This window comes from Athene noctua, chromosome 2, assembly GCF_965140245.1.
Source record: "Athene noctua chromosome 2, bAthNoc1.hap1.1, whole genome shotgun sequence".
NCBI classification, from domain to species: Eukaryota; Metazoa; Chordata; class Aves; order Strigiformes; family Strigidae; genus Athene; species Athene noctua.
This window is the reverse complement of record NC_134038.1, coordinates 38,181,014-38,197,832: the sequence shown is the minus strand read 5'-3', so window position 1 is coordinate 38,197,832 and position 16,819 is coordinate 38,181,014. Positions and strand designations below refer to the sequence as shown.

At 40.6% G+C, this 16,819-nt stretch overlaps 1 protein-coding gene across 1 annotated transcript in view; it reads right to left on the bottom strand.

Annotated features, from left to right (window-relative positions):
* The window catches only part of CPA6 (carboxypeptidase A6), a 36,177-nt gene that overhangs the window by 8,440 nt on the left and 10,918 nt on the right, over positions 1-16,819 (bottom strand). The window contains exons 5-6 of the mRNA XM_074898863.1: positions 4,252-4,362; positions 3,912-4,002 (exon numbers count right to left, since the gene is read on the bottom strand). Coding sequence (XP_074754964.1) covers positions 3,912-4,002; positions 4,252-4,362 — 202 coding nt within the window. The remainder of the gene's footprint in view (positions 1-3,911; positions 4,003-4,251; positions 4,363-16,819) is intronic.

Below are 16,819 nucleotides of genomic sequence, written 5' to 3'. Positions count from 1 at the left end.
GTTTGAGGCAGGGCTTCAGTTGTGAGGATGCTTTTCTTCACGTTGACCTTCTGAGGTGGCAGTAAACTGCAGAAGTGTAGCCTGCCTGTAATATCCCATGAAGTACTGAAAGATGAAACTTAGAAACGGAGATGTGGCAGTGACTCCTTCATCACTTAGCAATTCTGGATCTAAGCCACTGTCTCATTTACAGCTTAGGGCCTGGGCCTAAAAGAACAATATTTATGCAAATCCACTCTGCTCTTTTATCCACTGTGATTTCAAATGCCACGTTTTACACTGACCCACAGAATAATAATAGTTTGTTTGTGAGATTCCCTGGTGTCACCAGAGACTTATAAAATCAGTGTTTTATTTTCCTTTGTATAGTAAGTAGAGCTATCTTCAAATAATAAGAAAAGAGCACCGTGTGAGAAGGCATAATAATACAAACTAAACCAGGGTTATGCAATCAACCTAATGCCAAAAAAATTAAAAAGTGGAAGAATTTAATGCTCTAGCTTCATTTGTAATATGAAAATTTAGGCTATCATTCAGTGGCCACAGGTGGGGATTTCAAAAGGTATTAGTGCTCAGATTGCAGTGGATATGTAAAGGTTATATAGAGGGCAGATGGTCTCCTCCCTGCAGAACAGATGGCCACCAAGTCATGCAGATCCCAAGAGCACTCTGCCTCGATGTCTTGTCAGATAATACAGCTAAAGGACAGCTATTTAACAGAGCCTCTGAAGCCTTTGGTTTTTTTAATGTATACTTCATCTCCTGTAACAGTGTTGTATACTGAGTCATGAAAATGGACATCACTGTTAATAAACAGCAGAATCCTACAAGCTAATGGTAAAATATGACTCAGTTTAATGACTTTCAGTGAAGAAAAAAACCTCTCTAAACTGTCCAGCCTACTATGGTGAGCTGTTTGCAATTTCAGTTGTAGTTAATGCTTCTCCTTAAGTGAAGCTCGGTGGTAGCAAAAACAGAGGGTTTCCATGGTGGCCTTGGATAAGGTAAGGATATCCTCCATTTTCATACTGGAAGTTCTTTTAAAGTAACAACACAAGAAGGAAAAAAAAACAGAGTACGTATCGACTCCTCTGAAATTTCTGAGTTACAGTCATGAGAAGATGGAACCGCATAAAATGTTACCATGCTGCCTTGTTTTTGTACCTGATAGCATATCGGGAGAGGCCAAGTACCCTCCAAAAGTCCATCATGAGATCAAGTGTACAAAGAAAATGTGTGCAGACACTGATAAGATGAATGCTTTGCTACAGAATGAAGAATGTGAGGATGACTGAGCTGGAGCACAATTCTGAAAATTCCTTGCAGTGACTTCTTCTGCCAGTATGAGGTACTGTCCTTAGTGAGCAATGGGGTGCACTGGAAATTTTAACTCTCACTGCTGCTCTCTTGGGGGGCTTTGGATGCAACCCCTTTAAATGGATTTGTCTTATGACATAATTTAGTTCCTAGTACCTCAATACTGGCTTTAAAGTTGCTATTTATTTCACGAACATTAAACCATTGTGTTAGTTATTTCACATACATATATATTGCAAGGAGCATTTCTACCCAGAGATCTTGCTGTCAGTATTCACCTGGGTCTGTGTGCAATTTCTGCACTATTTTGGGTACAGGCAGCTGCAAAGTGAAATCTACCACAGTCAGTGATACGACCCTTTTCTAGGTCCCTAGAGAATACAGAAGCAACCTCATAAAGCTTACATCAAAGCCCTAGATGGGAAGAGGAAAGCAGAAGGGATGCTGTGTTATCTTTACCAACTAGCTCACTGAAGCTGGCATTCAGTGGCTTTGCTGGGGCCGGATTCTGCCACAACACACCTGCCTGGAAGTCCCACAGTGAAGTTCAAGCCTGTCTGCAAACTCTAAGTGCAACTGAACTGAATTTAAAGGTTTTTACAAGCATACACAGTATTAAATGTTAAACACACCACGATTATACAAGCCTCAAAGTGTGATATGATCCAGATTCTTCTCTGCCTCATTTAGTATCAGATTAACGAGAACATCGGGTGCCGGGTGAGATCTTCCAAGCACCAGTCAGTCCAGTTCATGAAAGATCTCTTTATTCTCTAGCAAAATACAGAATCAAACAGAGTTTGGGGTCCAGTGAGGGAAGCAGAGCATGTGCTTGGTGGGATGACAAGCAACCTTGAAGGAATTTTTATTTTTTAAACTTGGGGTGGGGTCCGTCTTTCATGTTCAGTGCAGAAGAGAAATGCAAGTAGTGGATTACAACACACAATGAGTGTGTGTATTGTTATTCTTTCACTCAGCCTAGAAAAAATGTTTTTTAGTGAAAACTAAGCAAACATTTTCAGGACTGAGCAAAAAGTGTGCTTTAATACAGTGGCTAGGGAGCAGGAAGAGGAAGGAACAGAATGATCTGAACACAAGAAAGATTAATTAGGACTAGAAAGAAAATGCACTGATTATTAATGTTGCACTGATAGGTACCTACGATATGGCTTTGAAGACTTTGTAAGAGAACTGTTCATTCCAACTATGCCAATGGATATGTTCTGAACGGTAAACATATGTCCCCAAAATACCAGCAATTGTATAAAGATGTTAACAGTGACGCAGGACTTTGGTTCATTTTTACACCATTTTTACAGCCCAAAATCGCATTAAAGAAAGTGATAGCAGCCCTGGGACTCTCTTCTGTAGTGGTGGGTTTCTCAGCTAACGTAGGCTTTCTGTAACTGCTTCTATGCCAGTCCTCTCCTTACTGTAAGTAAAGGCTAAAAAAATCAGAAGCATATTTCACAGGTCCATACTGTATTGAATGTATGCTTCTGTTCACTCTCACCTCATTTGTAATCTCCCCAGGCAGATTATTCACACTCACTTTTATCCTTACAGTTTTCAAAAATCTACTGCTGCAAGCCAGACTGTACAGTGCTTACTCCTACTGCAAGTCATTGGAGTATTGTAGAAACATCTAGAGACTTCTAGTGGAAGGACTGGCTGAAGGGAGGGCTGTTGTTCTAGCACTATGCAAACACAATTTCTGTCTTTACAAGTTTATACTGTAAATATGGAAGGTGGACAAATGCTGGAGGAGAATTACAGCTGCACAGAGAGGTGAAGGAGGTTGCTCAAGATGGGAGAGCAGGTCAGCAGAAGAACCAGGTATATATTGCTGTATTTCACAACAAAGTGCTATTACTTTCTGCTGCACCAGAACTTGTACAGTTGCTTACTCCTGTGGGAGTTGCACCGTCTTGCTGTAAGATTTAATAAAACACCATTTCTTCTTCAGTGGACCTATTCCAAATCTCCTGCTAGTATTTCATTACTGCCGCATTCTCTATGCAAAACTGAGATGAATTCTTATGGAAGTATTTACAGAAGTGCTGGGTGTTTAAAACTGGATCTCCACACATTTAGAAGAACCTTCTTTCTTTCTTAAGTCACTAATAATAGTGGCCTTAAAATATTCTCAGACATTTGTAAGGCCAGCAAAGCAAGTCTGACATTTCCAGAGCTAAAGTAATTTCAGAGAAATGACAAATTAAATAAAATGAAGTTTGAAATGCTTCCTAAAGCTGTAGTCAGGTAAATTCTGAAACGTGATGGGCCAGGCTCAATACTGTGCTTCAAACTATTTACATGATCGCAGAAATACAGAATAGCTGTACGTGCTGTTTTTTCACTTTTGCCACACTTGCCATGAAAACTTTTTACTTGTGATGAGATGTGTTTTTCCAAAGTTCAGGACTTTTTTAGAAGGAAGATTTGAGCCCTGGCTTGTGGCTTTATGGGAAAGTAGCTTCAACTTTAACTATGGAAAAGAGAACACTTCACAACAAATGTGACCCAACCTACTTCGTTGGATAACTAAATACAGGGTAATCTGAGCTGGTGGACCAAGGTATCTCCAGACTTACCACACCATTTCACCTTCCAGTTGCGATTTGCATCAACACCATGACATCGAAACCTTGTGTTCTTTGACCTTGTTTTTCTCCAAAATCGATCCTAATACAAGTTACAAAACAGTTAAATAGCAGTATTACTATATTTTGGCAAAATTCTATTTTTACACATAACAAACCAACCCTGGTAAATATATTCACTATTATATTTTAACTGGAGTAATTTGCTTCTATTTTGCATGCCACAAAGTGATGGGCAAGGTTCTACAGAAAGTCACCTTTGAATGATGTAAAGCTATTTGATCTTTCCTGTATGAACAGTTTTTTGAGTAATACTACTGGTACTACTTACATTTGTCCAGCTGAACTGATATCCATCCACATTAAATACAGGCATGATATAGAAATACAGCTGAGTTAGCATCTTTTTCATGGCAGCATCAGTCTGGTATGTCTGAAGAGCCTAAAGCAGAAAAGCCAAAGAAGGTAGTTTCCATAATAAAAATAATTTTCTGATTAAGTATTGTGACATGCTAAGACAGTCACACAGCCTCTGGCAGTACAGAGACCTGATCTCATGGCACCGCTGTCATGCTTAGAGCTGTACTTGAGAGGCTGAAATCTTCCTGAAAATGTGATTAAAGGCATCACGTGAACATGTGTAAAAGGTGTTCAAAAGTCCCTATTCTCTCTGCTTCTCAGTTACTTTCAATACCTGAGAAAATACAACTCTTATTACAGAGAAGCAAATGCATACAAAGTGTTTCTTGATGTAGGAGCTGAAAGTCAGTGGAATAGATTCTTAGTTGACGAAACAAGTTTAGCTCCTGTAAGACAATGGAGTACTGTTGTTTCCACCAGGGGATGATTTGGTCAGGTCAGAGCAAGTCTTAAAGCATTTAAGGTTTACATTACATAAGGTTTTGTTGTATTCAGAGTAATCTACTACATGCACAATCATCAATACAGGTAGCTTGTTCCTTTATAATTTAGAAAATCCTCTACTTTTGGAGATGTATTGGGTCTGGCTGAACTGGAATCGGTTTTCCCCTATAGCAGCCCTCACGGTGCTGTGGTTTATGCTGGGAGCTGGCAGGGTGTTGATAGCACCCTGGTGTTGTGGCTGCTGCTGAGCAGTGCTTACACAGCACTGAGGGTCTTTCCAACATTTCCCCCAGTGGGACGGGGTGGGCAAGATCTTGGGAGGGGACACAGCCAGGACAGCTGACCCGAACCGACCAAAGGGATATTCCAGACCATATGACGTCTGCTCAGTATAAAGCTGGGAGAAAGGAGGAAGGGGGTGGGGCCACCCTTGGTCCTCTGAGGCAACCACTACGCGTACTGGAGCCCTGCTTCCTGAGAAGGCCTGACATCGCCTCTTCATGGGAAGTAGAGAATAAATCTGTTTGCTTTTGCTTCCGCGCGCGGACCTTTGCTTCATTTTGCTTATATTAAAACTGCTTTTGTTTCACCCACAAGGGTTAGTTTATCTTCTTTCCCCTCTTTGCCCAGTTGAGAAAACTAGGGGAAAAAGGGGGGGGGGGGGGAAGTGATAGAGCAACTTGGTGGATACCTGGCATTTAGCCAAAGTCAAACCATCACAGGAGAACCTCAAATTTAAAGGTTAGTAGAGGAAGTCTAGGTAGGGAAAGTATTTTTTTGCCATTCTGCATCTTAGAAAAATGCAGAAAACCAGAGGCTCCTCAGCAGTTCTGCTTGCTAGTACCAGAGATGTTCCTTTACCAGTTTCAGGAAGCTTGGACTCCACATGCTGACTCCACTGCCCCTTGTCATGACTGCGCATCAAACTTGCATCCTTCAAAGTTTAAGTCTTGATTCTGTAAGGCGAGGAATCAAATGATTCACCTGGCAGGCAGAAAGCATATCACACTGACACTGGGTTCAGAGGGACGCCTGAGGCTGGCTCCTCTGCTCCTGGTGCTGTGATTATAGGCTTCTGCTCTGCAGTACTTCTGGCCCTTCAGATCCAAGAAGTAACAAGTGTTTGGGGGGACAAAGTGAGATGTTTGCTCTGAAATAAACTAAGCGAAAGCTTTTCAATTGACAAATGCCAGGGAACAGTGTGAAGTACGGGAATTCGATACTTCTGGGCTCCTAACCATGCAGCTGTTTGTATTATTGGAGCTGCCACAGGAGCTGATGGATGCTTTTTGATGGATGTAAGAAATACCCATACAATCAAACACGTCTTGGGCTGAAATTTACTCATGGAGGAGTCTGAACATTTTTTTCTTTACTCAGGGCCTAGTGAGACATCTAAATACTATTTCTAAGCTCTTCATTAACCACCTCTCTGTCATGCAGTGCTTTCTCCTCACCCAGCCTCAGCTTCCCCCCCAGCAGTGCTCTGCATGTGCGGGTCCTTCAGCCTCCCTTGCAGATCCAAAGCAGCACATCACCCCTGTGCAAAGCCACTGAGTCAACCAGTGCTACCTCACACCGAGGTCCTCTTCTGTTTCAGCCAGGCAAGAGGAGGGGAGGGTGAGCAACAGAGGGCAAAGGGGGCACAGCACAGGATGAAATGAGACTTAGGCAGCAGCTGGGACAGCATGGCACAGAGCACTGCTGGGTGGGACGAGATAATGAAAGAGGGTAGGATTGTGACAGGGGAGAAGAGGATGACAGGGGGCTTTTGAGGGGGAGTTTGGTGAAGCCATGAGCTGCCTAGGAGAAAGTCCCTGGTCAGTGCAGAGGCCACAGGTCCCCTGGTCTACCTGTGGGAAATTCTCCAAAGATTCTCAGCTGGAATAGTATTGCATTTAAATTCATTTTACTTGTATTAGGAAGCCACATCAAGGCTACGAATACATTTGGATAAATATATTGATATTCAGGGAACTGCAGCTACAGTAAAAAGTAGTTTGGTCAAAACAGCAGTGGTTATTCAGAAATAATGACCATGAAAACAAGAGCTGTTTCATTGATGTTCCAAATGCAGAAAACACATACTGAAGTAACTAGGGCTACTCTGTGCATTAAGCTAGCCCTGCACTTAAGTCTTCACAGGATTAAGAGCCTATGTGGTAAGTATGGATGTTAAATCTGTCTTACAGCGGAAACAGAACCAAGTCGTGCTCCAAAATGTGAGTCAAGGAAAATGAACATTTTTATCAGGCTTATTTCAGGGAGAAGTAGTTTGGCTGGGGAGGAAATAAGGCACTACACACCACTTCCTTGACTTTTAAATTATTTTCTCTTTTTAGACAGTATTAACAAATTAAGCTCATGTTGTGTCTCCAAGGTGGGTATTTACATATCGGTGATAAGGAGCTTGGCATATTTGCTTGTATCTGTATTTACGTATGTCATTCTTTTGCTGTTACATCTGTAATTATGAATTTTGTTACACTGTAGTGTTATATACTGTCTTTTAAACTGCAATGCTGTAAGATTAAACTCTTTAAAACACTTTTAAAATCATCTCCTTAAAATAACTACAGATAATTAGTTAAGGTAATACACATCTTAAAAATTGCATGGATGAGCTTTGCAAATTTTTCAGAACCTTTCCAAATTTGCAAAAAGTGACATGATGAAAATATTTCAATTAAGACTTTTTAAAGTTTAATATGTTTTAAATCCTGTGAAGAATGTATTTTTCTTGCTAGGTAAAAGCACCACCATTTAAAAACTGAAGCAAAACATAGACTGCAAGATGCCAAGCACCCTTTCATTTTTTTAAAGCTACCCTGTGTTGGAGAACGGCTTGCAGAGAGCAAGGCCATGGGTCTCTGCAGAAGCTGATTGCAGCCATCTGAGGTAAACAAAGGAAAAAACCCAGGGTAGTTATGCCAAACAACAGACTGTTATGTTAACAAAGAGAGAAACTGAGGTACACAATGGTCTTGATGGTAAAAACAACCTTGGGAAAGGAGGCAGGCCAGAAGAGGGAAGATGTTGTGACATGTCTGAGATGCCACAGGGGGCTGGGATATTATAATGTAGCTTTTTACATGTATCCAATAGATTTGTGAGTAGTATGCATGATTATTGTAGAGTGCTTATATAAGGTGTGATTTCTTTCAATAAAGTTGAAGCTTGCTCTATCATTCACATTGAATCGGCTGCTTGCTTCCTCCGCCCGCCGCAACCCTGTGTTATTTTAATGCCTTCTGTCATTGACAAAATACTAGTAGAGACTTTAGAAAGCATTATAATCCCCAGTGATACCTTTCAAAATTTTAAGTTTTAAAGTTGATTTACAGTCAAATATGTCAATCATTCAGTTCTGTTCTTTAAAGCATATATGATTTATCTTAATAATTTGGTTACCCTTTTAGAGTAGCATTTAATTTAAAATGTAATGGACCTGGTGCGGGTTTTTTCTCATGGAGAGCAAGAGTGTAGATAGTGTAACCTGGTGTGAGATCATACTCATTCTTCCTGCTGAAAATGTTTTGTCCTTCATATTGTTTTTACCTGGCAATTTTATTTGATATATGTAATCAGGCAACACAGGTTGTATAATCTCAGCTCCCTTAACAGGGAAGTGTTTGGCAATGTGCCTTACAGTTACTAAGGTGTGTCCTTGCTGGAGCAAAACCCACAACTTGCTTTTTGTGAAGTGACTCTCAAATCCTCCAATCAATGCTCATGCGAACCACTCCCCCCCGCCCCCCGTAGTGTTGAAACATTTTCTCTTCACTATGACACAAGCAAAACGAATATAAACCATTACTGAATTGACTGCACTGTAGTTTGCACAGAGCTCTCAGAATACAAAGTAACGTGAATTCATACAGCTTGATTCTGCTTCTCCATCATGCAATCAATAGCAGTTTTGCTGCTGAATGTGCAGAGAGCCAGACTGGCCCAATAAATGCTGAATAGTGTTATTAGTGAATGAACAGATGATACAGGAACCCTGCCAACACCATGGAAGCAATCTGCCTGGGGGAATGGGGGAAAGGACCAATGATTAATAGGAGTGGGCTTGATCATCTGGATCAGCAGAGTGGTGGTTGTTGATAGATCTCTGCCAGCTTAGGCTGGCTGAGGATCTGCTCCATAGGAAATTTAATTTGGGGGATGAAGGGAACAAAAGAGCTATATTGTAAACTGCCAAGGCAATAAAACACAAGAGTTTAAAATGGATTTAGGAGGCAGTTGAGCTTTTTATAAAATAAGGGGATTGCCTGAGAAGGACAAAGCAAGGAGACATGGTTGAGAGAAGCTCTGAAATTGCAGTTGAGCTTAATAACGATTTGCTGTCCCACAATTAATTGTTATTAAATTTAAGGTAACAATCAGCTTTTGCTGTTTCTGGTTTTGAGTTAAACAATCGCACTGAATTAAACAATTACTATTTTAGCACAGGAAATTGACTCCATTGCTGTATTACCAGAAATGACATAAAACTGCTTGACAAAACAGGATTAAATCTTCCATGCCATTATTAAGATATCAGTTGAAACACCCTTTCTTACAGTAACATACAATGTTTTACTATTGTCTGTACATCTTACACTTCAGCAGGGTGACACTATGATCTGCTATTCAGGCCTCCATTGCCACTTTATCAGTCTGGCGAGTTAGTCGTTAGGTCTGTCTCTGTACTTGGCACATCTTTTTATCTCCATTTTCCCTTTTACTGCTACTGTCCTGCTTTGGCATTCAAATCACAAGCAGAGTGGTAAGCCTGTTATTAAAGCTAAGATACAACTGAATATCTAAAAACAAACAGCTTAAAACAAAATTTTTAAGGCTGAAGCTTGAACTGTGTCTGATTATTCTTTTTTTTAACACCAAGCAAAATCTTCCTCCCTCTTTGGGAGCATTTCCCACAGAAGGAACCCAGCAAAAACAACTGAGAAAGACAGGTGTGCTGCAGCTACTCTGCAACACTCAGAAAAGAGTACATAAAAAAAGGCTGAAAAGAAGGACCTGCAGGATCTACTGCTACTTAAGGATGCAAATGAAGAAGAAGCAGAGAAGAGGCAGAGGAATGATAGCATGATTGACATCTTAGAGAAGCAAACAGCAGTTCCAGGAGGCTTGTGCAAGGCTGGGACAACCCAAGCAAATGCAGGACCTCGCGGGGAAGAAACTGCATACACAGATCTTAGGGGAAATAGGAGACACAACTTCTTGGTTCCACTCTGAGAGGTATTACATGAAACCCCCCCATAGGTCCCAAATAATTCAAGGACTGCCTAGCAGGGAAGGGAAAGGCATGAGTTATTCTGAAGCACTGTGAATGCTCTGAAAGGGGCAACACAAACTTCCCTGATGGTAACTGTATGAAACTCATGCCCACCAATTTGGTGGAGACCCACCGAGGTGTATATCTCTGAAAAATGTAATTCTTGAATTTTATGTCCTTAGTTATGTTGGTCCAGGGTAGTACATACTGAGGACAACCCAACAGAACTCACCTGAATACATTGTTTAATTAAATTGAGACATAGTTAAAGAATTAAAATGCAAATTATTGCTTGTAATTCCATTTCTGGAACAACTAAGTTGTCCAACACAGAGAATTTTATTTCATAGTCCTTTCTTATGCTCAACAGTGCTTCTGCATATCAGTAGTTTTTACTGAAGTCCTAATTCCTCAGCATCACTATACAGGAGTGGACTGCTAAAATATAAAGTAGAATTTCTTCGCTAGAGCAACCAATATGTTGGAGCAACAACGTGAATTATCTTCATGCCTTGAATATGAACATACCCAACAGCTTAAAAGCCTTCACAGGGTAAAATCTGAATGTCCTAGTGATTACTGTTTACATAGGAGTCTGCACTAGCGAGTGACATTGAAAAATTCCTACTACAGCACAACACAGCTGCAGGGATACCTTTTGTTTTCACATTGTGAAAAATGAATAGCTGCAAGCAAAATGAAAGTAATTTTTACCTTCTTAAGATCACGGGCAGACAAGAGGATGCAGCTGAGTAGCTGAAAGTGCACAAGGGAAATAATGCAGTACTTACTTCCTTTTGGAAAAGGAAAACTGGAAACTATTTTAACTGTTTCTTTGCCATCGTGAAGATGTCACAGCAGAGGAAAGCACCTTCTCTGAACTGTCTTACTGTTGAACCAAACCTGGGAAAATCCACCATGGATCAAAAGAGAAATAAATACTGCACAGTATAAAAATGGTTTGCTACAGCTGCTTTTAAACAATGCATCACATGCCTCGTGGTGGCGATACCGTGGTACTGCACTCCATCTCTCTGTCATTAGCTTAAGGTTTTACCCATTAAAAAAAAAAAAAAGGCATCACAACTGAGGGTCCAGTCCGGGAAACTCTTGGTAGCGTTCACTGCTACTTTATTCTCCTTCCCCTCAGAAGTGGTGCACGTTAGTAACCTCCGTTTTCAGGAGCAAAGATGAGCTGGAGAGATGCAGATAACTCAGAGCAAACTGAGATGTAAGATGGCTACTGAAATAACTGAACTCATTCAGAACTGAACTTGTGGTGGAGTGGGGGGGAAGATGCTGAGTAGAGGCAGAAACTACATACACATAGGTGTGGTTACTGCACAGAAACTTCAAATTCAAAAGGAATGAAAAAAAATCATGAGGATAAAAGATTCTGCATTTCTACAAGTGCCTCTTGCTGCTGAAAGGCTGATGAATGAAGTACTGAGTGGAGAGGCTGGAAGAGGTGATGCCTCCAATGGAGAAAAAAACAAATAGCATTTCAGGCAGAAGATCCTGACAGAGAAGAATGCGATAGCTAAAGATAAGTAAAGCTGAGTGTTTCAAATATAGATGCTGCAGGATGAAACAGATGGATTTTTCCTTCAGATAATGGATATATAGGGAGCACTCAGAGAAGTCAATTTTCTTTTTCTGAGGTTAGGCAGCTAAAAAGACAGTTGGGGAGACAAGAGCCTGGCAAGCAATAAAAATTAAGCTGCAATGATTGTATTGCATTTACTGAAAGAGCAGCAGAGCATTTGTGGAGAGAACTGTCACCAGGTGACTGGTCCTTTAAGGTGAAAAAAGCTGTGAAGGAGGCTGCAGGGGGCCAAGATACAGCCTCTGGAAGCTTCGGGTCTTCCTAAAACAAGATTGAACTAAAAATTGATGAACAGGAGGAAAACCCAGATAGGAAGAGTTTGTAGAGCAAGAAGATGTGATGATTCAAAAAGAGAAAAAAAATGTCAAGTCAAACCAACATCACCAGAAGAGCTTGAGCTGAAGAGAATAGAATTTAGAGAGAAGGAATGTATCCAGCTACAGGGTGAGAGGAAACAGTTACAGGTGCAGTGTTTGTTTTGGCTTTGCATGCCTCTGATTCAACTTCGCAGTATTTCAAATGGTTTCAAAAGCTCTTCAGGTTTCTGAGAGCCAGCACTCAAAGATATGTTAAGAATGGTGGTCTATCTGTCCCCAGGAGCAGGAGTGGAATAAAAGTATGGCTTACAGAGAGAGGCAGTCAGGTCCTTGCTTCCTTTGCTCTGTGGTTCAAAACTTCTGCTTGAAGAACGCCAAAAAATGGAGATGGAAAACCTATCATGGGGGGTGAACGAACTATATTGTCTCAAAGAATAACTAAATACAAGTGTAATGAGCATCTTTTAAATTAATATTAGTCCAAAATCCTGGACTGTGTGAACATGAAATTTCAGCTGTACCTGTTCAAAACACTTAAATCTGTTGACAAGTGATAGGTCAAGTATATAATCTTTAACAAACATTAGTGTGTTGCTTCACATAACTATCCCACACACCCCCCCAAATCAGATTATTTCTGAAGCAGGTGAAAAACTGGTATCTAAATTTCATAATCAGCCAGTATTTTGAGGCTCTGGTAGTTATGGATAAAATAAAATAAATATTCTGACTCTTAAAAGATTACCAGTTTTAATGGAGCTCAGCAAGACCCAGAAATGATCCAGTATGTGAAGCTGTTTTCCTGACAATGTGAACTTCAGCACTGGAATGAATGACTGAGTGCTGCTCTGACTGTTGATGCAGCATATTGCAGATGTTTTGTCCATCAGGACACAGACTATGGAATTTTGCAGAATGAGTATAAATGCTACACTGGCTTTGAGCAGATCTTAAAGTAGGAATACTAATAGCTTTATGGCCTTTTGGCCACATGTCCTGGATGGTGCAGAAGAAGAGCCAACCTTTTTTAACACTGATGCTGTCTGGGTCTTCTACTTGGACCTATATCTGATTCCACTGTTATCCTTACTCAGTTCTGTATACGTGTATGTGCTGTTATTTTAGGTATGCTTTGTTTAGAGTCGAGCATTACATAAACATTCCTGAAGAAGAATCTGCAAAAATCCTGGTAAAGACTGGTCTCTGGGGCCTGGCCCACAAGCCTAATGGTTGGCTAATTGGCGGTACGCTTGCAATATGCATCCCACAAGGGGACTCATAAATCAGCCTTAAGCTTAGAATAGCGGGGGCAGGTGTTGCCATTTTGCATCTTGGACAGTCTGTGTGTCTCTCTTAGCTCATTATTATGGAGTGAAAAGATGGGATTCAAGCCTGGTTTTGGCAGCAACCAATACCAATGTCAGCATTTAAAAAAAAAAAAAAAGTAAAAAAAAGTCTGCCCCCAGCCTTTAAGTTCTTTGTCTGGGGTTACCTGTCCACTGCCTGGGTGCACAATGAAGCAGAAACACATCATCTTGAATAATTTGGGAACTCATATAATTGGGATCATAGGACACCCACATTTCAGAATTTGGACTTTTGGCCATGGATCTCACAAATTAAGGCATAGAGAGCATACTAATATTCTTTTCAGATTTGGGATTCTTCTGAGATGAGACAGCTATTACAGCCCATCTTTAAGGGATGATACAGTGCTGCAGGATGAGCAGAGCTTCAGAGGTGTGGATTTGGATTTCCCTACTATACAGTTCCTTTCCAGTGGGCCTATGGATAGGGCTGAGGGAACATTCGTGGATAGTCTAGCAAGGTCAATGCCTGAACCAAACTTAGCAAGTCACTTTGATCAAATCCAGAAAGCTCAGGAGTAGTTCTGAACATTTTTTCAAAAAAGACCTTCGGTATTGACTAGGTTCTGTCCCAGAAGCAGCAGACAGTAGCACTGCTCATCCAGGAAAAAAACCCACAACAGTCTCACATTGAAGAAAAGTGGCTATGTGCAATGCAATATAAGCTGACTCACATTCAAAGAATAATAATATTTTGAGGAAAAGTCCTCAAGATTTTAAAATCTGAAAAATATAAAGGGAGTCTATGGAAGAGCATGCCACAGTTCACATCTGAGATGCAGATATACTGAATCTGGTCAACATATGTTAGTTTCCCTTTTTTCCTAAAAGGGCCCACTTCTGAGGATGGGAGAAGGTTACTGCATTTCCAAAGTGTGAGGCTATTTGCACCTTCATTTGAGGCCCTGATGAGGCCACTTGCTTAGGAGGATGCGCTTGATCTTAATGAATATTTCTCTTACAGTTGCCATTGGATTCTTAGAACATTTTGTCAAGAAGTACAATCAGTGCTTGCTTCCTGAAGGTATTTAATTACATTTCTTGAATTTTCTAATCTTCAAAATACAAATTCTTGCATCAGAAACAAAGAATAGTGCATTTTAAAGTCGCATCTCTTGTATGTTATTTTCTGAAAATGTTATATGAATGACATTTCAAGGTTATACATCATTGACATGGATCAAATGGCAGCATTTATTAAGGGAAAGAAAGTCAAACCAGATGTAATAGGAATCCTCATCTGCTTTCACTAAAACTGAAACAGAACCTAGTTTTGATGTTAATTTGAACAGCAGCCTGTGAACTATATTTCAGATTTTTAAAACAATGGTAAAATCCTAAATTTGAGGTGTGGATAATTTGATACCTGAATTCTGCTTCTCTTACAATTGCACACCCAATGAAGAGGAGTTAAATGTTCTTATTTAACACATATACATATATAATTGTACTTTTGCAAAAAGTCTATAGGTTTTGCTTCTTTGTTTCTGTGAGGGCTATTTAATTTTGGATACATACATGTTACGTCTGATTAAAAAAAATGTTTCTGAAGTCTATGCTTTCTACAAAGTAATAATACATAATAGAGTCCCTTTCTTTCCTAACACATTTCAATGTATGATTATATTGCATGCAGTCTTTTTAAAAATCTAGGTCAACAAACCTTTTTTCTTCCCTTCCTGCCCCAAATCTTTTGCTGTGGACACAAATTCTGGGTTACATTAGATTCATTTATCTTTGCAGGTTGCCTTTAAAGTAGTCCACATGTAATCAGTTCCATTTCCTTTTATAGTTCCTCTTGCTTCCCTACTCCACCACAGGGTCTCTTAATATTTCCACTGTCAGGACCCTTTTTCCACCACTAGCCAGCTGAGTAAGGCTTGAAGTTAGGGGGGGACTCCACTGTAACCTGACTGGTATTCTACTAGAATACAGGTGCAGACTTCTCTGTGGCTCATTAGCTGGTACCTAAAGTGCTGATCCTGTGTGTGTGTAGGGAGTCCTCTTTCTTGACTTGAAATTCAATGCCTGTGAAGTAGGGTTTGTCAGAGGCCACCAGTTTTGCTAACCCTGGTAGAACATCTGATTGTCTTTAGCTGAGAGACTACAAGCGTTCAGGGGTGCCTTCCACAGAAACAAACAGTGATGTTGTTATTAACACCAGACCTATGGAATCCAGAGCTAGAGCTCATACTGGAGTAGATTATAATAAAAAGCCACACAAAAAAACCAAACAAAAAACCCAAACCAAACAACAGTCTTCGCTCTTCTTTTATTTTTTTCAAAATGTGGGTAGGCTGGGTTTGTACTTTCAATTGTATTATCACGTAATGCAAAACTCTTTCCTGTGCATTCTCTTTCTCTTTTTAATCTTTAATTTCTAATTCTACATCTTTTTCCCCTTTTCTCTAGTTGATCTGTCCTTTAACTACTGTATTTGCCCTAATACAGAACAAGCCTGTGGAGCAGGCAGCTTCTTGCCTTCCCATGCTCTATCCTCACAGCCCCACTTCCCAAGCCTGATCTGCCTTAGTCTGCTTTGCATTTCTAGATAGATGGGAGCCAGGTCCTGCTCAGCTGAACAACTCCAGATGCTTTGTAGAAAGGGGGGAGTCGCTGCCCATGCCCTGGCAAGCCACACTAGCAGCCAACTGCTCACTGGCACCTCCACCCTACAGGAGGTGATGTCTCCCATCACTTGCAGCAAATTCACTGGCACTCAGAAGCTGCCACTTCCAGGGCTGCAAGCAAGATACTGAGGTGTCCCAAGCTGGATGGGAATATCTGGTCAAGTTTGCAGCACCCAGTCTTGAGCTTGAATGTTAAGTGGCATTCATACACAGAGGTTGTTTTCTAAGCTAAATCACTTGAAAAGCCTAGTTGTACACAGGCATATGGACACTTCAATAAAAACAAGTGACAAGAGATCAGAGGGTGAAATGAAAGCTCATTTCAAATGAAATACTTCAGGCTGCCTGCACAGCAAAGGGATGCATGTATGCTGCTCCTGCTAGAAAAGAAGCTAACATCACATAAATCCAACATTTCCTTTTGCTTGCCTTAAATCAATGTGCTTGTGGTGCTATTCCTTGGAGTCAGCAAACATGCCAGGAAAAATCTGTTTCCAAGCTGACTGCCCTTTCTCAGAACTGCCCCTAAGTGCCGGAGAGGATGGAAAGTGGGCTGCTGGGCTGCAGAGGTGCTTAAGAGAGGAGTTTGCCAGCAAAAGAGAACTGCAGAGTTTGAAACATGGAGAGGCCTTCAGTTTTCCCAGAGTTCTTACTAAAAATACCTAATTCATTTAATGAGAAAAGCAATATTCTAAACCAAACAATCTAGTCATGTCTCTCCTCCTCTCCCATTCAAGTTTAATATTATGATAGAGACTGAGCATAATGTATTCTTATCCAGGTGCCTTTTGCTTTAATGCTGGATTGAAATATTGCTCTAAGAAAAGAAGAAAA